The following is a 27,825-nucleotide window of genomic DNA, read 5'->3' on the forward strand; positions in this document are numbered from 1 at the left end:
TTATATTTCCTAACAGCAAAACTTCCAAATTGTTTTTGCTGTGGAAGAGTTCGTAGCCTCATTGGCTAACACAGAGTCAGAGGCTGACCACTCAGCCCAGCTAACGGAATGGGACTACAAAAATAGGTACTTCAAGGTATCAAACCTATCATGTCATTAAAACAGACTTGGTCCCCAGGTCGAATTAAAATATCACTTTTATGGAACAGCAACTTTTAGAAGTTGCCATTCTGTAGCCCAGTTTGCCCAATGGACGCTCAGTCGCTGGCCGCCAGACAGCTTTCTGCCCTCGTAGGGAGTAGCGTGAATGACTTAGGCTGAGGAACAATGGCAGCCTGTTACAGAGGAAGATTTCCCCCCCCCCCCCCACCTTCTTCCAGAAAGCCACTTAGGGTGTTAGCCCAAAAGGCAAGCTTCAAAGGTGATGCCGCCTTTGGTGAAACAGACTGGCATAAGGAAGGAGGCCAGTGCAGGAAACTGGTTTACCCATGGGTGTGTATCCCCGAAGTAGCCACACCTCTAGGGTGGGCTACCCAGCTCTTAACATCCATGGAAGGGTTCAGACATCTTGGGAGAGAGCAGAATAATGTACCCTGGGATTGCTAGATGCCCCAAATTGCCGGAAGCTGTCATAGGGTGGGAGGGATTCCGGTAGCCCACTGGCTAGTGACTGCATCATCCCTTAAGAGCACTTTCTGGGTATAAATATGGCACACCTGGCACCCTGAACCTCAGATCACAACAGAAATGGGGAAAGAGCTAAAGAAGGACTAACCTGCTGACCTTTGTACCTGGCAAGAGAGGAAGCACCATCTGCTGGACTGCATCTGCTGCAACTTGGGTTAGCAAAGGGAGGCCTAGGACTATGGATCCTGGCTCGAGGAAAAGACACTCCTGAGCACCAGACCAAAGACGTGACTCCAAGGGTCAGTGGGCTGACGCCCTGGAACCAGCAGGGCCATCTGCTGAAGAAGCCTCATCCGGCAAGCGTGGTAGACATATTCCTGGAATCATTGCCAATCACCACTGGGTACTCCGAGTGACAGAACCTAGACAGCCAAAAGTTGCACCACAGTCAGCTGGGCCTGAGAATGTTGTCAGAGTCCAGACTGGTCACCCACAAGGGACACAACAGCCAATAAGGGATACCGCTGGACCCGTGGGTATGGAGAATGGTAGCAAGCAGCAGCTGGCCTTCTAATAGCTTAATGAGGACTTTGAGGGACCCAGACCACTGTGGCTAAAGTTGCGCCACTGAATCTGTGAACTGAGGAATAACTGCAAGGACACTCCAGTCGGCTGTATAGCACCCTGAGCACACTCCAATAAAGTCTATGGCTGTTTTGATATAAAGCGTAGGCCTGGACTTCAGACTGATTTGGGGTCCCTCCTGACCTTCTCCCTGCTGGATTTGGTCACCCCACTCTGGACTGAGCAGGTGAACACAACTCTTTCAAACTTTTCAAAAGTTTAAAAACTTTACTGTTATCAATGCTTATCTGAGCTTTGGACTAAAAAGCTGCAAATTACATTTTACTTCAAAATTTATATCTCCAGAACTTTCCCGTGGAGTTTGCTCATCTTGGTGTCTAAAAATTTATGAGAATATAAAAGGCGACTTTCGTTGTTGGTTGCTTCTAAATGCTTTACACTACTTCCTTTGGTTAAGCCTTGCTGCTCGAAACCACAGCTACCCAGGGTTGAGCTAAAGGTTTGTTGACAAACAAGCCTGACTGGACCCAAGACAGTTTTACAAATTAAAACACAGTAAGGTAGCACGACCATACCATATAATACACGAAAATCTTTATAGCCGCGCTACTGACTGATAAGAGTTTTTTCAGATACTACTATAAAAAGTAAATACTGGAGAATTCTAGCCATTGTGCAATACATTATTTTGCACAACACTTTTTTCTTAAGATACACATAATTCTATACGTGGCAAAAGACAGTTAATGCTATGTTTCCCTGCTAAAGAGTAGAGTTTGGAAAAATATAGGCCAATGCACAAACCAGATCGATCAGGAGGTGAATGCTGACCGATCAGAGGTGAATGCTGCACAACACCACATTTTTCTCACTTCCTTTATCTCGAAAGAGCGCAGCATCCCCCCCCACCCCCACGAGTGAAAAACTTGATGAACGTCAGAATCTGAACTTTCAGTAAAGTTTAGAGCTAAAAAAAAAAAAAGTGCCATGAAAATATTAAGTAACCAACTACCGAACTAGACTGTGCCAATTGTCTGATATAAATAATAACTTTTAACCAGCAGATATACAAGTTAGACACTCACTAGTTTCAGAACAATTTGGCGTTTCTGATCCAAACTTTGCCACTTAACACATTTCTGTGGTGTAAAAATCAAGTTTAAAACAGCGTTTGTCTCATCTCTCTCTACATGATGCACATTCAGAAGATGGTTTACTCCTGCCCAGTAGGGTTAATGTCTTCAAACTGTCTTGTCTATCCACATATCCAAAGCTAGAGTCACAATCAGCCCTTGACTGGAGCATTTCAGGGCACCAGGTTTAGTAGATCATAATAAAATACACTACTTCTGAATTCAGCTATGTTTAAGGACTTTAGAAAATGATGCTCACTTTCCTCCAAAATAAACTGACCTGTATTAAGTAGGGCTTGTTCCCCATTTTACGGATCTCCGACATGTTTCTCATCTGCTGCTGAACCAAAGAGGCTTCGAAGGCCACCAACATGAAGAGAGTGAAGATGCTGTAATACCAGTATTCGTCCAGGCACCAAAGGCCCACGCAGAATACCTGCAGGTGATAAGAATGCAATGTAGGCCTTAAAAATGCTGTGCAACATCTGCACAGAAGCAGAACTGGCTGAATAAATGCGCCAACAGTGATCGCATAGTACACAAAGCACACTTTAATGATTATAAATGCACAGCATTAACATCTGATGAAAAGCTATAAAATTCTACATGGGAAGACATAAAAATAAGGTTTCCACTGATAAACGCTTGTTCTAGGGCGTTGGGAGGTGTGGTAGTAGGTTTTCAAGCATTTAGATTCTGTCTGTAGTGCCTGCTTCTACCCACAAGAGTTTCACTCGCCCTACAAATGCATAGAAGGGGAGGACGATCGAGCAGTGCTTTTCAAAAGGTATAATAAACAATTGTAAATCCAATTTCCAACCTCCAAGTCAAAACCTCAAATTCGAGAAGGTAAACTAAGAGTTCATGCCTTCCAAATTCTTAGAATGAGTACAAAACCGGTTTAGCAATAATTACACCTACAGATTGTGGAAGCAGGCGCAACTTAAAATAGGGGAATAGCTCAGTAACCTGAACATTTGTGCCTTCTAAAGGCAGAGAGCTTGAGGTCAAGACTTTGAATCACAGCAAGGAAGACCCAGCCTTTAACCCTTCTGAGGTTGGTAAATGGAGTACTCTATATTGGGTGATAGCGACATCAGTTAAGTAAAACACTTAGGAACTGCAAACACATTTTCTTTTGTGCAATATAAAAACACTGTTTACTATTAATTAAGGTGTCATTTGTGACTACACGTGGCAAGTGGCATTAGAATAGGGAAGTTACACTGTCGCACTGTCTCAGTTTCCTTCCACCATATTACGGGTGATTTAGTGGATTGTAAACAATACAGATGACAATAATAAAAAGTATACGGATAGTTTGAGGGCTCTTCCACACCTTTCATTTCCTTAAATATTTTGAGAAAAGTGCTATTTCTGGAATAATCTCACATTGAACCCCCTAAAAGAAGTTAGATACCACAGATGAAAGATTGTAAGGAATAAAAGAAAATGACCAAAATAAAGTGTTTGTGTGCTTTTTGTAAATGTGTTGGTGGTGATGGAAGATTCTCACAAAACTTTAAATCACAAAACAAGCATTGGCAAAGTCCTACAGGTTTCTCCTAAGGGACCTATTGGGTTGGTCAATGGTTTTATCCATGCTGTGCCGCATGCCTAAAGAGGGGAAAAAAAAAAAAAAAGTGTTGAGATGCCGTGTAATTTTGTAGGTGTGCGCAACACGCATGCACACAGCTGCAAAATGTGCAAGTGCTTTTTAAAAGTACCTAGTTAAAAAAAAAAGTGGTGGGGAAAACAACAAGGAGAGCAGGGTGGAAGAAACAGGGCAAAGATGAGTGGGGAATAGGTGGAAGGAAAACATCACAGAAGGCAGGGATAAAATGTACAAGGCAATCAAATATGAAATGTATGCAATGTGAATCTGCCCAGCGAGCACACACCCTATGGTTCACAGCAACACCATACTCTGGAGTGCCTTCTTAACATTTGCACATTGACTGCCATAGAATAGGCAGACAGAGAGCTAAAGACAAGTTGTAAATGTTGCTTAATCTCTGATAGAACCTAGCTTTACTGGATACCAAGGATGCAGTTTCAGGCGGGAACGAATTACTAGAGCAAACAAACATAAACCACAGCTTTCCATGAAAAACAATAAACAAGCAATGAGTTGTAATGGTGCTTTTTTTTAGGTCTCAATTTTTTATCGTAGTCTTATTACCATATAACAATAACGCCCTAGAGTACAACTGGCGCACGGAACATCAGCAATTAGATACATAGCTTTAAGGGCAAGGTTATGCGCCTAATACAAGGTCCCCTTCAGAAAAATAAAATAAAACAAACGGAGTAAGTAACTGGGGCCAGGAGCATTCCCATGTTTCCTGGGTCGGGGGTTAAGGCAAATGAGCTAAGTGAATTATGAACCATGTGGAACCTTCCAGAGGGCGAACTGCAAACGAGTTGTGAACTGGGCCCAGGGGACTATGTAGGATCCAGATGACCAAAACCTTGCTGCCGTAGTGTTGGGAACTATGCAGGTTCCCGTCCTCGTCGTCTGGAGTGGGAGCCCCTGGTAGGCGTGGAGAACAGTGTGGGACAGCGTTAGGTCAGTTCCTACTGTATTGCAGATAGGGTGGAGGGTGAAATGGTGTGTGGGAAGAATGAGTGTGGTGTTCAGGCACCAGGCCAGGATTAGGCATGGGGAAGGAAAGTCAAGCATATTGCTGGCATGGTGGTGAGCGGTCCCTTGTCCCAATAGGGAGGCTCATGGTGGGATTGGATCCAGGAAAGAGGCCCAGATGGCAGAGAAAAGGTCAGTGCCATCTTGTAACCAGTATATGGACCGCTCATAGGAGGCTACTTTACACATTTAGGATGAACACTCACTGTTGGAGGTGGTCCATGGCGATCTCCAGCATCAGAGGACACGTAGTTCAGCTGTGGTCAGTGCGGTGATAAAGGAGCTGGGTCTATGGCCTGAGAGTGAGGGAAAGTTCTCAGCCATGCAACAGGATCAGTGTATGTGATGTGTGCGGAAGGATGATAGAGAATCTAAGCATGGATTTCACATGTGTCCAAAATAGGGGTATGTCTGGACAGTCAGACAATTTGTGTAATGTCATTCTGGTGCATCGCAGTGCCAGCAGCAGGAGTGGTGTAGGAATCCTGATGATGCCAGTTTATGTGGAGCCCAATACCAGTTTTGGAGCATCTTGAAAAGACATAACTTCATCCTAAACTTGCGGACCCCCCCCCCTGCCCATTTCCTCTATTAGTTCTGTCCAATCGTACTCTATTTGGAAGTGCTCTTGTTAAGTATTAAGTGAGATGGTCAGGAGGGGGTCGCAAATGGAGGTGACTGATTATGGAGGTTGTAATAACTGGCAAGAAGCCCTTAAATGCATCCCAGAGTTTTAGGTATGGTGAAATGGAAGAATCAGCATATTTGGGCCCAAGCCGTGGCAGCTATATATGTAAACAATGGCTGAGCTGTCCATAAGTCCAACGTTGGGATGACAGATGGTTGATTTCTTCTCGTAGGGCTGCACACTATTTCAGGTCTCCAGCCACTAACAGGCTGTTTAATGTGTTGATCCTGGAATGCTCAAGATCGCCTGACTGCCATCCACAAGTATTCCTGCTTTCACCCCATGTTCGCAGTTGCGATTTTTCAACCTCTAGAGCCTGCATTCAGCCTGCGTCCTACAGTGGGAGTTAATCTCCATCGTTGCTCCCTTAAAGTTGTGTCTATTCTTGGGGGATGGTGTCAGTGTATAACCGGAAGCATGTGCAGCCCAAAGGAGTAGCGCCTTTTGTATGGAGCCTTTGTTGTCCATTGTGTAGGTGGAAGTGTGTGATTTGAGTTTGTCTTTGCCCTGAGAGATTTTAAAGTGTGCTTTGTTAAGGCACCATGGTTTCCAGATGGGTTTCTTTATATTCCATTCAATGGTTCGGCAGACTGGTGAATGGTCAGACAGCCCGGAAGGATAGAGCAATTCAGTACCGTGGGGACGTTCAGCTGGCAAATTAGTAGTAGTCCTGGTGGGATCGGGTTGCGTGGGTGGTGGCGAGCAAATTGTATTGTCGCTCAGGCTGGGGGAGCAGAGGAGTCTCCAAATGTCGTGGAGGCACTGATCGTTGTGAAAGCTCCGGAGGAGTGCCCTGTCTCTAATGGCAGACGCTGGGGGGCGAGTTGTTAGAAGGGACTTTGCCCACATCTTCATATTCAGCAGAGTCGATAGGAGCGTCAGTGCTGCCATGTAGGCTAACAGGCTGATGTTGCCAGTGTGGTGGGCTCGAAAAGGGATCTCAGTCCCACCCCTTCAATTAGTCTTGCTGGCTTGTGAAGCCTCAAGGTGGGCAGATGCAGCCTAGCTATGAGGCCTGGTTGCGCCCCAACCATGGTATGGTTGTGGCATCTCTGGCTCGCTTCCTCCTTCCGAGGAAAGGCCCAACCCCCTGCACAACACGTGGTCTTAAGTACTGTTGGCAGCTAGTGCTATTGGTAGCCGTTGGCCCTACTGGGGGAGGAAACAGTAGAGTTATGAGCAATCCAGTGAGTGCGGCCAACTGGTCCAGGATCTTCCCCAGCCTACGACGTGGGGTAAAGGGAGGCCACAGGTGACTCCATTGTGAGGCTCAGGTAAGGACTGTGGCAGGTAGTTAGAGGAAGTTTTTGGCCCCAAAAAGTAGCTCTGTGTGACCCCACAAGCATAGTAGGGGTTTCACCCAGATGGTGGATGGCTGCAGCATAAGGGAGATGGGACCAGATTTTCATCCAGAGTGCCTAGAGTCTCAAAGAACGGCAGCCATCTTGGTCCACAGGGTGACATGCCCAGGAAAACGGTTGCCCCAAAAAAAAAAAAAAAAAAAAAATATATATATATAAATATATATATATATATATATATATATATATATATATACACACACACACACACACACACACACAGGGAGTGCAGAATTATTAGGCAAGTAGTATTTTTGAGGATTAATTTTATTATTGAACAACAACCATGTTCTCAATGAACCCAAAAAACTCATTAATATCAAAGCTGAATATTTTTGGAAGTAGTTTGTAGTTTGTTTTTAGTTTTAGCTATGTTAGGGGGATATCTGTGTGTGCAGGTGACTATTACTGTGCATAATTATTAGGCAACTTAACAAAAAAAAAATATATACCCATTTCAATTATTTATTATTACCAGTGAAACCAATATAACATCTCAACATTCACAAATATACATTTCTGACATTCAAAAACAAAACAAAAACAAATCAGTGACCAATATAGCCACCTTTCATTGCAAGGACACTCAAAAGCCTGCCATCCATGGATTCTGTCAGTGTTTTGATCTGTTCACCATCAACATTGCGTGCAGCAGCAACCACAGCCTCCCAGACACTGTTCAGAGAGGTGTACTGTTTTCCCTCCTTGTAAATCTCACATTTGATGATGGACCACAGGTTCTCAATGGGGTTCAGATCAGGTGAACAAGGAGGCCATGTCATTAGATTTCCTTCTTTTATACCCTTTCTTGCCAGCCACGCTGTGGAGTACTTGGACGCGTGTGATGGAGCATTGTCCTGCATGAAAATCATGTTTTTCTTGAAGGATGCAGACTTCTTCCTGTACCACTGCTTGAAGAAGGTGTCTTCCAGGAACTGGCAGTAGGACTGGGAGTTGAGCTTGACTCCATCCTCAACCCCAAAAGGCCCCACAAGCTCATCTTTGATGATACCAGCCCAAACCAGTACTCCACCTCCACCTTGCTGGCGTCTGAGTCGGACTGGAGCTCTCTGCCCTTTACCAATCCAGCCACGGGCCCATCCATCTGGCCCATCAAGACTCACTCTCATTTCATCAGTCCATAAAACCTTAGAAAAATCAGTCTTGAGATATTTCTTGGCGCAGTCTTGACGTTTCAGCTTGTGTGTCTTGTTCAGTGGTGGTCGTCTTTCAGCCTTTCTTACCTTGGCCATGTCTCTGAGTATTGCACACCTTGTGCTTTTGGGCACTCCAGTGATGTTGCAGCTCTGAAATATGGCCAAACTGGTGGCAAGTGGCATCGTGGCAGCTGCACGCTTGACTTTTCTCAGTTCATGGGCAGTTATTTTGCGCCTTGGTTTTTCCACACGCTTCTTGCGACCCTGTTGACTATTTTGAATGAAACGCTCGATTGTTCGATGATCACGCTTCAGAAGCTTTGCAATTTTAAGAGTGCTGCATCCCTCTGCAAGATATCTCACTATTTTTGACTTTTCTGAGCCTGTCAAGTCCTTCTTTTGACCCATTTTGCCAAAGGAAAGGAAGTTGCCTAATAATTATGCACACCTGATATAGGGTGTTGATGTCATTAGACCACACCCCTTCTCATTACAGAGATGCACATCACCTAATATGCTTAATTGGTAGTAGGCTTTCGAGCCTATACAGCTTGGAGTAAGACAACATGCATAAAGAGGATGATGTGGTCAAAATACTCATTTGCCTAATAATTCTGCACTCCCTGTGTATGTATATATATATATTATTAATAATAATAAATTAATTTTAAAAAACGAGAAAAAAAACGAAGAGCTTCTGCAGGAAATGAGAGCCATGTTAAGGTTGTGGTTGTTAGGGTGTTAGTGGTGAGGTTGGTGGTTGAGTGGTGGCAGGGGGGTGGCGGCGGTGATGGTGGTGTTCAGGGTAGTGTGAGGGGGTAGGGGTTAAGATCGTGATGAAGGTGGTGGTGGTCGGCTGCTTGGGGGGGGGGGGGGGAGGTATTAATGGTTATGGTAGGTTGAATAGGGTGGTGGAACTAGTTAGGGTGCTGGTGTCTTTAGGTGGTGTTTGCGTTTCGTGTGCCTGCATGCAAGAGGTTGTTTAGAGGTTTATGATTCTGTATTTCCACAAATCTAAAATACATTTCGAGCAATATTTTTCCAAAAGCCTACATGAAGTATCATTCTAAACATACAAATTGAAATATTGAAAAAAGGCAGCCTATAAAAAACAAACAGGATAGTTCGCAGACTACACAATTTCATCGTAAATTTAAAAAAAAAAAAAAAAAAAAAGAAGAAAGAGATGGAGCACTGCAGGGCTCTGTTTTTGGCAGATGTACCAAACAGAAGAACAAAGTCTATAAAAACGAGTTATTTTGAGATACGTATGTAGAACTTCTCCTCCTAGACAAATTGCGCCATGCGAAACAGTCCTGCTCTTTATCCACCTCGGTGACGCCTGGGAGCGTTCATCTCAATATCACATTTGCCTCACTAGCCCAACTCCCACATGCAACGGTCTGCATAATGCATAGGCAGCACGTTGCATGGTTTTCCTTGTAGCTTTACCATGACCAACTCTACATTTGCGGAGACAGAGTGATGCCTATTAACAAGTACTGGCAAAAACAATAGGTCTTTCCTACAGAAGAGCTATTTGCTTTACCAATATGTTTTAGCTAAGCTTTACACCAGGGAGGTAGAGTATGGCAGGGCATGGAGCAGAGAGCTGCAGAGCAGAGAGGAGGGGGATAAAGTGGAGGGGCGCAGGGTAGAGCAGTGTGTTAGAGGAGTGATGTAGAGTGCAGCAGCACAGAATAGGTTTTTTTTCAGAGTAGACTGAAGTGACAGAGTGGAGTGATGCAGGGCAGAGTAGTGGTGTAGGGTGCAGTGAGGTAGAAGTGATACAGAACAGAACGCAGTGGTGCAGAGTAGAGTGGAGTAAAATGGTGTGAATGTAGTCTGCACGGTGTGTTAGCACACTGCCATTACAGACAACACATTTTTAACTGAAATGAACATTACACTGGCACAGACACAGTTTTACTGATAAAAGCATACAGTACACAAACTAATGTGTGGAAATGTCATCATCTATGTAGGAAGTTGGCTCTGTATGTACTATTTCAAAGTAAGAAATAGCATGCACAGAGTCCAAGGGTTCCCCTTAGAGGTAAGATAGTGGCAAAAAGAGATAATTCTAATGCTCTATAGGATAATGCTCTTTTAATGTAGAATTAAAACCTCAGGCATAAAAGGGTTGTAATGAGAGTACAACAGTATCTATCCATTTAATCAATTTCAGTAGTATGAAATGCCGAGTGAACCCAGCCGGGTCTCAAACCTGTCAACAATCTAACTAGTGGTAAGATGATGTAAATAATAGCCCTTAATATCACCCAAGGTACTGGGTTTCAATTCAAATGACTTTTGAAGTATGAAAGGTTGAAACAGTCCTGCCGGGTGTTTAACCTGTGACTTGGTTGAAAACTAGTATGCAAGCAGCAACCGCATAAATAACAAAACTGGGCGCCCAGCAGAACCACATGAAGGCAAAGATCTCTGTAGCAGGTGCGTTCACCCACTATTTCACCAGGTTACCTCAACAATCGTACGTCAAAAGATGTATGACTGGTACCCAAAATTCAGATACACTTGTGTAAAATACTTCACTACAAATTGCACAAAGAACACTGAAAGATTCAGTAAGCACAAACCGGTGCTCTCCAGAGTCTAGCAGTGGCTGAAGGGGTCACTGCCCGACACACAAATAGTCACCAAGCCAAAGCTGTAAAGTTTCTGGAATGCATCCTCGGCAGCCTCTGACTGACAGGGCTATCTATAGAGATTTCTGAAAAAAGTGTACAATGTAGCACTGCCTGACCTTCGTTAGCTTGATGTTGCACTAGAACAGCCACAAAATAAAGTTTAGTGAAACTATGTGGTGTATACCATGTAGCTGCTTTGGGTTATGTAGCTTTTGGAATGTGTCCTAGGAAAGCCTTGGATGCTGTGTTATTCCTAGAAGAGTGTGATCTAGGAGGTGTGGGTATAGTTCTTTTGCGTTTAGCATAGCATGTTTGCATGAACTTGACTATGTATCTGGCTATACCAAATATGGATATAGGTTTTCCTTTATGGGGTGGGGATAAAGCAACAAATAGTTATTTCGTTTTTCTGAATGTTTTAGTTCCATCAATATAGAGATATGGGCCCTTTCATCTAATGCGCGGAGAGCACTTTCCGCACCTGAATCTGCCTATGAGGGGGGGGTGAAAAAAAAAAAAAAAAAAAAACACACACCACACACAGCTACTCAATTGATTGAGGTGAAAATGTAACACAACTTTAAGGACAAATATAGGGTTGGTGCGGAGAACCACCCTGCCTCTGTGAAGCTGAAAGAAAGGTTCTTAAAAGGTCTGGGGCTCACAAACATATTTCAAAGAGGTAACAGCGACTAAAGATGTCACTTTCCAAGAGAGGAACAGAAGGGGGCATGTACGCAGGTGCTCAAATGGAAGGTCCATAAAAACAACGTTAAAGTTCCATGACGGTGCAGGTGGAACCCCTGATGGAATAACTTGAGCCCCACCATGAAGGCTTTAATGACTGGTATTTTGAAGAAGATGTGTTGTCTATTCTGTAGGTAGGCAGCCATTGCAGCAAGATGTAACCTTATGGACGTGAATGCCCACCCAGCTTTTTGTAAATTAAATATGTAGCAGACAATGTCTTGTACATTGGCTTTGAAAGGATCAATAGGTTTTGAAAAACAATAACGGACAAACCTTTTCCATTTTGCCATGTATCACGGTCGGGTGGTAGGTCTAGGGTCTCGAAGAGTGGTCGTACATTCAGGTGGCAGACTGAGGTAACCAAACTATAACCTCAGAAGCCAGATCACCAAGTTGAGAAGTCTGGGATCTGGGTGCCTGATTGCTCAATGGTTCTGAGTGAGAAGGTCCGGCCTGTTGGGGAACTTCTCATGGGGAACTACAGAAAGGTCTAGTAATGTCATGAGACAGGGCTGACAAGCCCAAGTGGGAAACACTAGTATCAGTGTGAGATGTTTGCTTGAGTTTCCAAACCAGAAATGTAAAGTGATAAAGAGGAGAAAAGGCGTGGGCAAATATCCCTGACCAACCCATCTATAGTACATTGAACGTGGATAGTGGGTGTGCGAATCTGGATGCGAAGTTTGGGCATTCGGCATTTTCTGCAGTTGCAAAGAGATCTATTTCAGGGAATCCCCATCTGTGGAAGTACAAGAGGAGGATTGTGTGTGGCGATCCCACTTGTGGACTTGTTGATGCCTCCTGCCGAGGTGGTCTTCAAAATTGTTGTCTGTTCCCGGCAGGTATTCCACTAACAGGTGAATGTTGTAAGCCAATCGTTCAGATATGAAACATTTTGTCTGTGGAGATGGGCTGCTACCACCACTAGGCACTTGGTCAATACCCAGAGTGCAGTAGTCACCCCAAGGGTAGGACTTTGTGGTGGGCGTTACAATTACAGTTCAAACCTGAGATATTTGCGAAGAGTTGGGTGTACTGGTATGTAAAAATAGAAGTCCCTTAGGTCTAGTGTAGTCAAAGTCACCCTGTTTGACAAGTGGGATCACATCTTGCAAGGTGACCATGTGGAAGTGCTTCGACTTAGTTAGGAAGTAAACCTCTAAGCCCAGGTGTTGAAGAGGGACGGTTTCTAAAGCTCCTTTGAGAAGAAAAGCTTGGACTTCCTGTTTCAGCAATGTCTGCTGTTCCAGTGATAGTCTCCGAGTGAGAGGTGGAATGTTGGGAGGTGTGGTAGTGAGCTCCAGAAAACAGCCATTTTGGATAACGTCTAACATCCAGTAGTCTAATGTTATGGTCATGTGAGTAGAAAATCATGTAAATTGACCCAGACAGGTGTTATATAGTCATGGGGAGGAAGGGAAATCATTCTTTGGTGGTGAGTGTCACCCCTTATGGGGTAGCACCCTTGCCACTACCTTTGGCATTGTTGTGCCTGTATGAACCTCTAGGAGATGAATGTTGGCTGTGACTATGTTGTTAAGAGGTGGAGTCATCAGAAGAGGTAGTTTTTGAGTCTCCACGAAAGTTAAGAGCGGCAAAAGGAGCCACGTGGAGCAGATGTTGGAAGGACCCTCATCAATTTCGCCCTCTGTGTCTTTTTAAATCTTCTCTAGAGTCTGGTCAACTTAGGGACCAAAGAGATGTTTCTTGTCAAAGTGTACATTAAGGAAATTCTGCTTTGCCTCGGATTTAAAACCCAGAAAAACAAAGCCATGTGTGGCATCCAAGCAAAATGCCGGAGTCGACGCCTCTAGCTGCAATATCAGAGGAATCTAGCGCACAGCACATGCAGGTGTTTGATATTAGCGTGCATTCTGAGACAAGTCCTTGTCCTCTTTCTGTGTTCCTCAGGGAGATACTGGAGGAGGTCCTCTATGCCATCCCACTGAGCATGGTCATAGCAAGCAAGCAAACCCATTGAGTTTGCAATGCTCCATTAACTGGCAGATTGTGCATCACCCCTTTTCCCCACTGCATCAATACACTTGCTCTCTGTCAGGCAGCGGGGCATCTTGGCTAGCTTGTGAGCAGTGGTACTTACTAGTGAGCCTGGTGATATAGATAGATAGGAGAGGCCTTATATTGTTTATTGACCCTGGGTGCAATTACTCTAGCCCTAACCGGGCCTTTACAATTGTTCCCAGTGTGACGTAACATACCGTTTAGCATGGGTAAATACTGAGTGATCTTATGAGTGCTTAAAATGGTCTCAAAGAGGAAATACTCTTCTAAAGGTTCTTGTGGAGCTGTACATCATGAAAAGCAGCAGCCCTACTTATTAAATCCTGATATGCTGTTGAATCATCAGGATGAGAGTGACGGACTGGATATAAATCCATGCCAGTGCCCCTGGAGGGTCAGTATCATAGGTGTCACAGAGATTGATGTGTGGTGTCCCATAGTTGTCATGCCCTGCTACAAGCCCATCTGTATCATATTCTGGTTATCCAACAGGTGCGACATCGGGGGGGGGGGGGGTGGGTGGTTTCCAAATGACTCTGGTGGAGAAGAATGTGTTAGTGGGGAAATTAGTGGAGGTGGAGGCAGTGGTGGAAGAAGCAATGGGCTAGTCGTTTTGAAAGATTTCGTCCTCCCTTTTGGTGGCACTGGAGAGTCAAGAGCCTCCTGTAAAGACTGTTGTCTTTGCAATGGTTGTGTAATGAGAGCCAAAGTCTTGGTGAGACTACAAACAGTATGAGGCTGAATATGGATCAGTTTCTGTGGAGCATCCTGCTTCTCTTGCAGTCTACAGAGGATAGACTCCACTGGCAGGCCAGAATCAGTTTTCTGAGCCGGCATTCGGATCTGACCATATTTCTGTTTCAGCCTCAAAAGTTTACTCAGTGTTGACGTGGTCGACGTTGATGGGCGGCTCGGCACAAACTGTTGGCTCAGCACCAAGGTGCTTGATGCTGAAGGCTTCAGCTTAAGTTGGTGTTTTGGCATTGAGCTGAAGGGAGGGGCGTCCAAAACGGACACTCTGTCTACCATGGCTGTAGAAAGCTGGCCTGCTATGTAGTGGGTACCCATGGTACTTACACCATACTGGGTGAAGGGTTCTCCTATTAGTGAAGTGTGTGTCTAGAAGCCAGGCTTTCTAGAGGTAGCTGTGGATTAGCAGCCAAGGCTTATCTAGGAGACATGCAAAGCTCATGCAATACCACTGTAGTCACACAGCATTTACACACATGAAAGAACCATACAGTGTTACAAAATAAGGTACCTTATTTTAGTGACACAATTACCAAAAGCACTAGATAGGCAACTCTCCAATGGGAGGTAAGTAAACACACTTCACATGTACACTAGTAATCAGAAATGGGAATGAAAAGCAATAGAAAAAAGTGCAATTGCAACAGTGACCCTAGGGGGAGTCCAAACCATATACTAATTTAAAAAAAAAAACTCTCCCTCTCCCGTTCCCCCCCCCCCCCCCCCCTCTCCCCCCTCTCCCCCCACCCACGTAAGTGGAATGTGTACGGAGGGGAGCTGGAAGAACTAGGAACCCCAAAAGAGAAGTACCACAGTGCCCCCCAGCGACCACAAAGAAGGGAGTAAGTTACTGTTTTTTTTTCCCCGAACCACCAAAAGGACTGAAAAGAAGGAAGACCTGAAAAAGAAGAGTACCAAGTCCAGTACTTGTGGAAGTGTCCGGTGGTGGCAGGTGCTACTACCCACCAGTCTGTGGTTGCCGGAGCTGGTCAACGGTAGCACGAAGACTGTCAGCAATGCAGCCCTGGAGTCAGTGAAGAGTTCCTGGAGGATGCAGTCGATGTCCCACACCGGATGGAAGACTGCAATCTGTCTGTGGTGTGGAAAAGCCACCAACAAGCCTTGGCAAAGGCAAGAGTTGCGGAAGAAGAAAAGTGGAGCTGCTGGGGACCAGCAATGCAGAGTCCACAGAAGAGGCAGCCCTCACAGGAGACCAACTGGAAGAGGTCCCAGGAGTTGCAGTGGAGCCCACGCAGCACAACTGAAGAAGGGTCCCACACCGCAGGAGAAGCACAGCAGAGGGCTGTGTGTCCCAGAGAAGAGTGCCGGGAGCTGGGGCTACATGGAGCCTGAAGATCCCTTACAGGAAATGCCAAAGAGCCTTGGTATGTGCAAGAGGGGCAGTGCACAGGGTACTGTCCTGCTTGGGAAGGCAAGGGCTTACCTACACCAAAGTTGGACTGCTGGCATAGAGGACCAAGGTGACCTCTTCAGACCACCACCCTTGATGCAGGACCCCCCCAGCTCAGGATGAGAGATCCATCATTCGGTCATCATTGCTGTTGGTGCCTGCGGATGCAGGGGAGTGGCACTCCAAGGGCGATTCCTTTTTGCTTCTTGTGCAGGCTGAAGACTTGCTGCCCTCAAGAGGATGCAAAGCCGGGGAATTGTTGCAATTGCAGTAAGTAGCCTGAGAAACAATGCTGCAGGGCGAAGTCGATGCTGCAGATGGTAGGTTCCTGTGGAGTCCAGTTACGATTCCAGGGGCCAGAAGTCGAAGTAAACGGTGCAGAGGCGTCCTGCTGGACTTAGCACCTAGCAAGGTGACTATGTATCAGGAGAAGGCTCAGACTTCATCTGCCTGGCCACTCAAATGCTCCCAGAGGTCCCTGCCAACCAGGGATTCAAGATGGCAGAACCCTGGGTACCATATTCTAGGAACTTACAAGGGGGCACCAGTATGCCAAATGTGGGGGGTTTGTGCTCTCTCCCTTTAGACTTGGTTGCCTGGACCACAGTCACTGGGGCCGTGGTTAGCAGGATCCCAGTGAACACAGTCAAAAACATACTGACAACAGGCAAAAAGTGGTGGTAGCCATGGCAGAAAGAGGGTACTTTCCTATAATGGCCAGAGGGCAGTGGTGGACCGAATGCCTCTTGTTCAGAAGGGACCATGAGTTTTAGACAGTTTAACATGGAGCTAAGGGACAGGGGGGTACCGTACTCATGGACTGTTGAGCCAGTGTAACTTCCTGCATCTCCCAGTCGACTGAGGCCCGGAGTCTGAACTCACCTCAGGAGAGAACGCCTCTTCCTCCACAACAGATGCATCAGTGTGTTCTTCTTCACCGATGTCTTCATGGACGAAGATGTAGGGAGTGTCCTTGGTGCTTCTCCAATTTATTTTGAGCCGACGTGTTCGACTGTCTTTGAGGGTTTTCTTGGAGCAGAAGGAAAGACAAGCCTTGCAATCCGCCTCCTTGTGTTCTGTGGACAAACAGAGGTTACAGACCTGATTGAAGTCGTTCCGGGGACAGTAGCTCTGCTCTCCTTAAAACGTTCCAGAGCAGAATCCGCCTTTGTACCAAAGAGCCTCTCGCCATCAAAGGGTAGATCAAGAAGAGTTGCCTGCACGTCAGATGAGAAGCCAGATGACCGTAGCCAAGACTGACGCCTAGAAACTATGGTTGTGCCCATAGCTCTAGCCACCGAGTCTGAAGTATCCAATCCCGATTGGATCACCTGAGTTGCTGCCGCTTGAGCATCCGCCAGTAGCTGCAACATCTTCTGGGACAAATTAGTGTGGCCCTTTGCTTCCTCCATAAGGGCATGGATGTAACGTCCCAATATGCAGGTCGCATTGGATGACTTTAAGGCCATACTGCAAGATGAAAAGGTCTTTTTTGCAGGATGGTCCATCTTCTTTGATTCCCTGTCCGCAGGTGTTCCGGGAAACGAGCCAGGAGAGGATCTGGACGAACATGAGGCTTGTACCACTAAACTCTCTGGTGTTGGTTGGTTTGAGAGAAACACCGGATCACCTGGTGCCGCCCGATAGCGTTGAGCCACTGCTCTGTTGACAGCAGCGGTGGCAACAGGTTTCATCCAGATGTCCTTAATGGGGTCCAACAGCGCCTCATTAAAGGGCAAAAGAGGCTCAGCAGCTACAGAGGCTGGATGCAAAACCTCTGTCAACAGATTTCTCTGGACTTCCGCAGTAGGGAGGGGAAGGACTAAAAAGTATGCAGCCTTTCAAATAACGGCGTGGAATGAAGCCGCTTCCTCAGTGATCTCTCCAGGGGAAGCTAGATCCCACTCCGGGGAGGTATCCAAGCCACTGGCTGTATCCAGACCCTGGAAGTCACCAGAGGGCTCCAAAACTTCACCCTCCTCCAGGTGCTGCCTTGCATACTCTTCCTCCTCCAATAGCCGCAGAGCCAGACGTCTGGATCTCCGTCGGCACCGAACCTCGGATCCGTCCAACGCCGGACCCTCCGGCTACACAGGATTCTTAACTGTGGATCAGATCCGAGGCGAATCCAACAGTGCCGTAGCAGGTGAAGCCGGTCTCCTGGGCGACATCAAGGGCATTGGCGCTGCTTCAGGTGCAGCAGATAAAAACGGAGTGAAGGGCGGGGATTCATAAGACGCCGGAACGGCGAAATTAAAGGCCAAAGGGCCAGACGGACCTGCTTGACTTCCACTCGGTGCCATGGAAGTAAAAATGTTAAACATGGCGTTTAAGTACGCCGCAGGATCCGTTCCCGGAGTCGGGAAAGCCGGATATTGTTGCTGCACCGGCGCCGGCATAGATGCCAAAGAAGGTCCAGGTAACTCCTGGCCAGGAGAACCTTCTTACCTCTGAGGAGGCTCGACCTCAAAGACCGACCCGGGTGATGTCGGGGTCGTAGGAGGTGGAAGGGTGACAGTCGGGCTAATCTCCCACGTCGGACGGCGCTGAGCTGACGGAGAAGCCGATCTCGATCTAGACCGTCCCTTGCTCGATCGGTGCCGAGATCCGTGACGGTGCCGAGAGTCACTATGATGGCGATGAGACCTCGAGGATCTCGAAGAAGACTCCCTCCGATGAGGTCTCTCCTTTTTCTTGGATCGAGCCAAGAACAATTTTGCCTCCCTCTAAGTGCCTTAGGGTTCATGCGCTGGCAGGAGCCGCATGACTCGACCTCATGGTCGGAGCTAAAGGCACCAGAGGCAATTCTCAAGGGGATCGGTAACCGACATCCGACCACCGCACTGGTTACATGGTTTAAAGCCGGATTTCCTTGGCTGCGACATTGTAACCGTCGTCCGAAACAGTAGCTCCCTGTGAGCCTCGAAGAATTAACTGTTACTCGGGCACGGAAAAAAGGGAATTGGCGTCTGCACGTCGACGAGGGCTTCTTATTGCCTGGATGACGTCATATGGCATCGCGTGGAGTTGGGCGATTGTGACGTCGACGTGCAGAGCTAGAAGAAATTTCCGTCGAGGCTGGCGTGAGGGGAGAATTCTTTTGGTGAGGAATCCACAGGTAGGTGTATTCATCAGAAGAGGCCCACCGGTGTCCCTACGTCCCCCAGGCTCGTAAGACCCAGAACCACTTGTTGGTTCAGCCGGATTGGTTCCCCCCCCAGTCCATGTCTGTAGACTTTCTGCAGGCCCCCTCTACTGAAACAGCCACAGACGATGGAAACCTGATGGTCCGAACCACCTCTGCACCCAGCAGACCTGGAACAAGGAGAACAGGACCGCTGGTGTCCCTACATCCCCGAGCATTCAGTTGGTGATTTACCCGCACCGGACTCTCAGTCCAAAACTTGCAGTATCTTTGTGACCGGACCAAGCCACATAGACTTACACTGGGCACCTGACGCAGAACTGCACCCAGCTGTTACAGTGCCCCAGAGGTGAATTGATGATGTGGCCTATAACCCTTCCCAGCCCCCACCTGAAGTCCAGAATATTGGTCCTGTAAGTTACTGTGAAGAACCTGTTTGCCGTGCATGTTCTCTCCCACAAAGTAATATTGCAGCTACGGACAAATGTAGTGTCTATTTTTGAAAACTCTAAAAATCTATATCTTGAAAAGTACTTATCTGATTCCAGTGACCCTGGTATTATATTTATATAAAAGTATGTTTTATTAGGTTGAGCGCAAGCTTTCAACCTTATGTAAATTTTTAGTATACTTCTTATAGCTCAAAGCGACTTCATTTGTTGGTTGTAGCGTCCTTTAACAATTCTTGCTCGCTGGTGGTTAGTTCTGCATTTTATTCCCTCCTTTTTCTGTTTCAGAGCAGTGACCAACTACTGTTATATTCCACTATGGTTGCTTTATCGGTTTGTGTGACGGATCATTTTTGTTATTTCTTTGGTGCTCCCCTTTCACTGTGGGCATTTTAGGCTGGTAGCTGCATGTGTTTTATTGCAGCATTCCGTTCCTCCACCTCCTCCCATGTCGTTGATATTTGTTTTGTCTTTATTACAGTGCTGTGGTCATTGAAATGAGGCAAGAATGCTTGCAATACTTCATTTTGTTAAAATAAAATAAAAATACTTTTCCAGCCTTTTTTTTCCAATTTCTGTTCAGACGTTTACACAACGTGGGGTAGTGCAGTCACCTCCTCAAAGGCTTGTGATTTCTGATGTCAGTAGTTGCCAGTGACCACCAAAACATGGTAGGAAAAGACAAACTTATGAGACATGGTTGACCAATTTATGTGGAAAAAAAGGCCAGTCCTGGTTTTACAATGCCAATAGCTCTAAATCAAGAAAATGCTAGACCGATTATATTGTAAATGCTTGTTTTTTCTATATTGGTGTCAGATTTCTTTATTGAGTGTGTCTCACTTATTGCCTATGTGTGTGCCTTTCGTGCTTAGCCCTTCCCTTGGATATGCCCAACCGCTCACCTACACTACCAGCAAAGAGCATTTGGGGAGTCATCTGTGCCTCTGTCTTACCTCTAGGATTTACTTGGACTCTTTGCACAGTGTACCTCTTTTTGGTCCTCTACATAAAGAGCCAGCTTCCTACACAACACATTGCACAATTGCATATCACAGCAAAACAGTTTCTACTCCTCAAAATGTCCCTGGCAGCTTTTGAATAAACACAATCATGTTCAAATATAAAGCACCAGTGGTCACTCACATGACATCACTTGGAGTGGACTGTTATGTCTCCTGGAAGTAGCTTGCCATGTCCCAAAATATTTCAGGGTATTCTTTCGTAAAAGGTCATACAAACATCAACGGCTAATTAACATGGTAACACAAAGATTTTGAAAATAAATACTGAATTATTTACCTGAAAGACAAAGAACGGTGCCGTAGCCCTTTCCTTGAACAGTTTCAGGAATTCCGGAACCACCATTTCAGCCCTATGGGAAAAGCATTTTTTGGGTTACTCTAAAACGTTCTATGTGTATTCATATCCCTGTGAATTGTCACAGATGCTAAAAGCACATGCAGGACATGGCCAGTTGAAGATGGCATACATCAACACTTTACTCTGCAGGATGACCCCCACCCCTCCCCCCAACCCCCCCCCCCCAAAAAAAAAACCTACGTCATCGAACACAGTGGAAGATTAAGTAAGAACACACACTACATTTTTAGTTAGCACTTACCCAGTTTAGTGTTGAATAATCAGAGTGGTGGCAACACTTCAACATTGATATCTTGTGAGCGAAAGATGTGTATTCTTTTACAGGGAAAACAGCGGGAGTAGAGCTAACAAAATTATCCTATGTTGTGTGCATCAGGTACATCAAACAAAGTTTATAATTAAGTTTCCAGGCAATCCATGGAAAATCCATGCAAAGCTTTCAAAGAACCAATTTTATACACATTCTGATTTGTGTGAGCCAAGAAACTGCTTTTCGCTTGCTACATGCGCTGTACTAAAAACCTATGCCCTACTTTTCTATGTTTTACGATAAACACAGATATCAAAACACCAACTTGAAAGATTATAAACAACCCACAGTAGGTTTCAGTTCTGACATGCAAATCCAGGGCAGCGAGCAAGAGTAGGGTTTTTTGTTTACTATTGCGAAAGTTCACTAAACGGGGAAAACTGGTTTCTAGTTCCAGTATCAAACAAAGGGGTACAAAGCACACACAAAACACACTGCTCAACAGAATTCATCAAAACGTCAGCATTTTCTTTTGTCCACGCTCATCAACGTCTAAATGTTTTCAGGGAAGTGGTGCACTGTCAGATTGAAAACGATTCTACTTGTGTTCTGGAGGAAAAGCAAAACCCACGTGTTTCAAAAAGGCAACAAGAAGGCACCAGGCAAAGCTCAGATAAGCTTGAAAAGAAATCCACACTTCAAGCATTTATAGTACATTAAACGCAAAAATTGACTTGTATATGCATTATTTTATTTAGTGTTTAAATTACTGCATTTTACCTCCGTTATTGCCACTGACAAACGTGAACTTGCTCGGGTATATTTCTGATGGAAGAAAGGAGTTAAGAGACTTGGTTCCCCTGTACAGGAGCATGCTGAAACGGGTGAGGACCTACCCAACTACAGAATAGAATGCATGGCGACTCAAGATCTATCAGAAAAGGCCTCTTTCGCACTGATGGTATGGCATCATTGTGCTCGCTTAAGTATAGGGTCTACCAAGTTGCAGCTTAAACTAAAAACATGAAGGACAAACTGATGCAAGAATTATTTGGGGCATTTTAGCTGGTGCATGGGCAGAAATTCCAATCATCTCCCCAGGAAATAAGACTGGCTTCTGTTCTCCCACACAAGGCTTGGTATTCCCACTCTAACACCAACACAAATATTGGACTGAGTGTCACAATGGAATAATTTATGTAAGACAGCATGCAGCCACACATCTGCTCGAGGCAGCCTTGTGTGGTATAGGCAATGTGGTGCGGTTATGACTATCCATGATGCTTCATGATGACTAAAGGAACGACAACAGGATATGCCCTGGATGTAACAACTTATGCCAATGAAAAGGAGGAAGGCTGCAAATAAATGGCAGGCTCCCAAATGTTGGTATGAGGGAAACAGGCCCAGGTCCTTCAGAGTAGGGGTCTTAAGGACCTGGGCCTTAAGAAATCCTGTGTCATCTAGCGGACAAAATGAAGTACTGTCTGAATAGCTTCAGGTTTTTCTTGGGCAAGAATGGCTTAGTAGAGATTGTAAATTAATGTCTAAGTAGCTCGCTAGCAAGAGTAGCAGCAATATAAATAACCTTCCTCCAGGTTTCTTTCTGGGATCTTTGGGGCAGGTCAAAGAGGCACTGTTGGAGCAAAGGGGCCCTGAGAGGGAGCAGTGAGGGCATTTGCTCCAATTAGCTGTTCACTTGGTGCACAGGAGGTTTCATTTTATTATTTCTCTAATCGGACACAGTGGAGTTATTTGAAGAGGAGAAATGTGAGATAACTTCATATTTGGGTGGAATTTTAATCAAAAATATTTTTGTACAAGAATCAAGTTTATAATGAAGGCTTATCAAGCTAAGAAAACGTTATACTGAAAGAAATTAATAGTTACCAAGCTTCACTAGAAGAAATGCAACTTTGCACACAAAAAATATATTTAAAAAAAATGGGAGCACATTGACCTGAATGCACTGGAAGGGATACTGGAACCCACAGTTAAAGACTACTGGTGAGTATCATCACTGCCAAATCGAAGTTGCTGTTTATTAAATAAAAACATTGTGTTGATCACATTGCATGGTTCTTGAGGTAAAACCTTGAGAGGCTTGATGGATGAGGAGGCCAGACACGTTTTAATGACTAAATAGTTCACTGTCAAACCAGCAGACCAGGTCTCAAACCCAGGACTACAAAGACAGTTTCCTCAGTGATTAATTAAGAAGGCTGGAACATGTTACAAATGACCACATCGGACATGTGTTAAACAAAAGTAAAATTTAAGAAACATCTTGCATAATCCAGCATGTACATTGCTAAATTCGAGTGACATAAAATTGTATCTATTCATGTTCTTTTTGCCTTTTACTACTGCTGAATCACATTTTGCACATGAAGTAAACTGTTCAAGAACAAACAGCACTAAAACCACCATTTACAAAAATGAAATGAAAGCCAGCGTGTGAAACCAGAGCACGTACTTGTTAAGCCCATACTTCTTCTCTGCAGCTTTGCGGTCACTATCATCCTGATATCCTTTTGCATTCTGGTAATGGGCTAGTGGATACTCAACAGGGAAGGCAACCGGGATGAAGGCTTTCCGCTCTGTACAGTCGTAGCAATACTTGATCTTCTGAAACTCAAACGACAGAATCTCCTGCCCATCTTCCTCCTAAAAGGCGGGTTCAATACACTACAATTAACCACTTGAATTTTTTAACTATACAGTACGCAAGGAGGTCGTCTCTCTTAACAGGATGCCTTTATATTTTACAAAACACTTTAAAACAAAAAGGAGTAAAAAAAGAAAGAGAAGAAAAAAAAAAAAAAGAAAAAAAAAAAAGGGGGGACATACATACTCCCACGGGATTTGACAGGAAACCAAATAATAACTTTTGTGGCAAAAACAGTACCATATGAGCACAGGCATGTAATGAGTATCAATTGTATGGCAGGAAACCAAATAAAAATATTAATCTTTCAGGCATAAAGAGTACCATATGAGCTTAGGCAGGAGTATCAATTGTACCACTTTAAATAAAGTGTCCTAAATCAAACACAAATGTGCTCATTTTATTGACTTTGAATTGATGGAAGACTAAGAAAGCCAACTCCAGCACTTAAAACACCTGACCGGTCAGATCACACACACACATTTTTTGCATCAGAACCATTAACTCACTGACCGATCCAACTGGATTTGTAACAAAAGGTATTTACCCTTCAAATTTACAGGACGATATTGCAGATGTACCCACATTCTATCCTAATAAATACAATTAAAAAAAAAAAAAAAAAAAAAAAAAAAAAAAAAAACACAAATTGAGTTGCTCCCATTCATGAGCCCTTAGCTGAAGGCGCTTAAAATTGTTACACTACTGGTTATATAGGGTGAATTTGCACCTCTTCATGTACGACTGATAATGGGGAGAAGGAATGTGACAAGAAGTGAACAGTCTGTTTGGTCCAAAGTTTAATGCATGCCGGAGAATGCACATTGGTCCGTGAGGCTGAAGGACAGTCTATAAAAGCACTGCGTCTCCTAGACATTGGAGAAGGTATGGAAAAAGTGACAAGAATCCCATAAAGGGGAGTGTCTGACTAGTTTCAACGTGAGTCAAAGTATCACTCATTAAGTACTGATTGACGATATTTAAGAAACATATTTCCAGCCCCGTACCCCAGCATATTTATTTCACCAACTGCAATGATGGCACTGTTTCACCTGCATTTACCTCGCTTTTTAATTCACCAGGTCTTAAGTTCTACTTAGTTTAAACTTTGAAAACAAAAAAAAAATGTTGAAAAATAAGAATTTTTATTATTGACGGAGGTTACGGTTTGTTTTGTAATTTCAAGACACAAATTTAAGGTGGGGATGGGATGGCACCAGCTTCTTAAGTGAGGTACTTAATAGGCAAAAGCATGCTTCAGAAAGTCGTTCTACCATTCAAATTTGATTCAACAGCTGTGCCTTTGTGAGGCAGGTTTAAAAAGGACACAACTAGGAGGTTCACAGTAGATTTTATTGCTATAGTCCTCTTTCAGTCAAATCTATTGGAAAAGTTATGCACTTCCAAATAAAAAAGTTACATACAAGAGAAATATTCAACAAGTAGTATCAGCAAATTAATACTTTAACTCCAATTTATTGATCACAAGTTAGTCCCTGCCATAACATGAACCCTACAGATTAGTTCGTTATAAGAGCACTAAGACGACAAATGGGTGAAAGAATCTTCAAGTCTGTATTCCCTGCAGAAACAAAACCAAGCAAGCGCTTCAAATCTGCACATTGAAACTCAATGGAGCAGTGAGATTAGGGCAACTCACGCGACCAGTTCTAGCCAAATACATGCTAACCCAACGTTTACCATGGAATTAAAACATAAGTGCTTTCAGCATAAAGCAAGAACATAAAGACACAGCTACGCTTCAAACATTTCCTACCGGCCCATAATATGGAGGAACCTCAGCTGATCAAATTAAATTTAGGGCAGAGCAGGGATTTTCAAACCCTTCAATACTTTCTGCAGCCTTTGTTTGACAGTGTTATGTCTCTGCTCCCTAGATTTTCAATATTATGAAGTTGAAATGAATACAATTGTTTTTTCTACAAGTAAAGAGTACTGATATGTTTCGTCCTATTAAAATATGTTTTTCATCACACAGAGGTACAAAAAAATGGGCTTTAAGAACTACTGAAATATATATTTTGAAATGTTTGTACAGTTTACTTAGTGATTTAAATGTGTATTAGGTAAAACCTGACACGCTACAACCTTTCATTTCACACTCTTTGTGCAGCAGGTCAGACAGTTCACCTTTAAAAATTCTGTAACTCTGCATTCTGAAGTAAAATTAATTGTAACAAGTCAAACTGGCTTTTGACCTCTGTCGCCGAACAAAGAAACCATGTGACAAGTAAGAACAAGACCTAAAGGAATCTTTATTGCTCCTACACTTTGACTAAACAGAACATCTGTTATTTGTCAACTCACCAGAAGGGGCATGACAGTCCTAAAAATAGCTCGACCTTCTAAAATGACTCACAAAAGCAAGAGGGGGTGGAAGATTTTTCAAGGCCTAGTTGGTCAGATGTGACCGGTAGTGCTAACAAAAGCAATGGTCGCCTGAGTAAGCAGTTTAAATAAAAAAAACTTCCACAGCATAAGTGACAAAGCATGGGGGAATAAATGTGTGTAACATTCACTTGACCCCATTAAAATGGTTTTACAGTGGCATATCAATACCCACAGGAGTGCACTGCTAAAGTACGTCCTCCTAAATTCGCCCAACTTATTCCCCCCCCCCCCCCTCCCCCAAGACATTTGAGTACACAGAACTATGGTCCCGCTTTTCCCATATTGATCGGGGAATGGTTGTACCTGTCATAAAAAGATATATTTTAAGATTGTCTCATCCACAACTTATTGTGGCATGCTTCATCATTGGTGACCTCTCACACTGGGCCAGGAGAGTGTCACTCCAGAAGAAGCGAACAATGTAAGTAGACCTGGGAGTTCTTGTACATCTATTTCAGAACAATTTCACCAGTCCAGTTTAAGACTTAAAGAATAAAAATACCTATGGGTATACCCCAAGGAACTTCCTTTATTGCTGAATATCAATTAAAACCAGGAAGCATTGTCAATGGATAGACTATTCATCTCACCACTCAAAATACAAAGACTACCAACATGTTTTGATCTATATTTAATGCCAGGGGATGGGCAAAGGTCTTCATCAGGGTAATATGAACTCCCTAGCTTTACTGTACATGCATCAAAAAACATTCTTCTTGTGGCTAGTCTGCTCAATGTGATCTGACCTGCAATGTGGCCCTAGTGAAACAATCACTACTGTGTGAACTCTGCAAATGCTAGTGAAGCTGCACAAGTGTGGGTTCCTTTCACCTAAAAAGTAAGACATATGAAAAAACATAAGAACAGGCTACAAACCAGTGCTACTGTGTTGCAGTCATTATCTCAATAATATGGCTCTTCATAGGGAAAAGCAAAATTACTAAGTTGATTCTACATGGAACCAAAAGACAAGGATAATCAGTTAATATACAATGTGTTCATCATATGGTCTCAAAAGCAGGTCATTTTTCTGCTCCTACGGGAATCAGGCTGTTAAGACTAAGATTAACAATTGTATGCACAAGTTATTAGGGGACCACAATATAATATGGCTCATAATTGATGACTAGATAATAAGGCTCTATTGATTAAGGGATCAAGGTAGAGTCTTAGGACATACAAGACACATCCGTTCTTCTTTACTGTCCTGTACTTCCTTTGTCGATTTTACATGGATAATCAAGTAACAAACAGTATTTGTCGTATGGTTAAAAAATGGCTGGTCATTTCTCTGTTCAGATGGGGATCAGACTACCGAACCACACAAAAGTATTTAGTTCGCCAAGAGTATTGCGCCAACTGGAACAACTAAATCGGAACCCCAAACACAGTATTGTAAGTGTGTGTACCAGAAAGAGGTCGGGGAGAAAAAGCAAGATCCCTGGTCACATCAGAGACGTCACACCCCTTTATATGACATCACGCACCTATCGTTGGTGCTCATGAGGCTTGTGCTGCGTGGTCATGGGTTAGATGATATAAAAAAAATATATATAAAAAAAAAGATCCAAAGGCGTCTTTTCTTTTATAATAGATGATTTAGTTGACGTGGGTATGTGTTTTATTATACTTAAATAGATCACAAGGACTGCGACACATAGCACTAGTTTTCACATGTCTTAATTTTTAGATGAAAGGTACCCACACTTGTGCACCTTCGCTAGCGTTTGCAGTGTCCA

The 27,825-nt window shown here is 44.2% G+C and overlaps 1 protein-coding gene across 1 annotated transcript in view; it reads right to left on the minus strand.

The window, feature by feature from the left end:
• ATP13A1 (ATPase 13A1) overlaps window positions 1-27,825 on the minus strand; it is a 381,010-nt gene that overhangs the window by 340,305 nt on the left and 12,880 nt on the right. The window contains exons 3-5 of the mRNA XM_069231770.1: window positions 23,483-23,673; window positions 20,676-20,748; window positions 2,626-2,781 (exon numbers count right to left, since the gene is read on the minus strand). Coding sequence (XP_069087871.1) covers window positions 2,626-2,781; window positions 20,676-20,748; window positions 23,483-23,673 — 420 coding nt within the window. The remainder of the gene's footprint in view (window positions 1-2,625; window positions 2,782-20,675; window positions 20,749-23,482; window positions 23,674-27,825) is intronic.

The sequence above is a fragment of the Pleurodeles waltl genome, chromosome 4_2 (genome assembly GCF_031143425.1).
Source record: "Pleurodeles waltl isolate 20211129_DDA chromosome 4_2, aPleWal1.hap1.20221129, whole genome shotgun sequence".
In the NCBI taxonomy this organism is placed as follows: Eukaryota; Metazoa; Chordata; class Amphibia; order Caudata; family Salamandridae; genus Pleurodeles; species Pleurodeles waltl.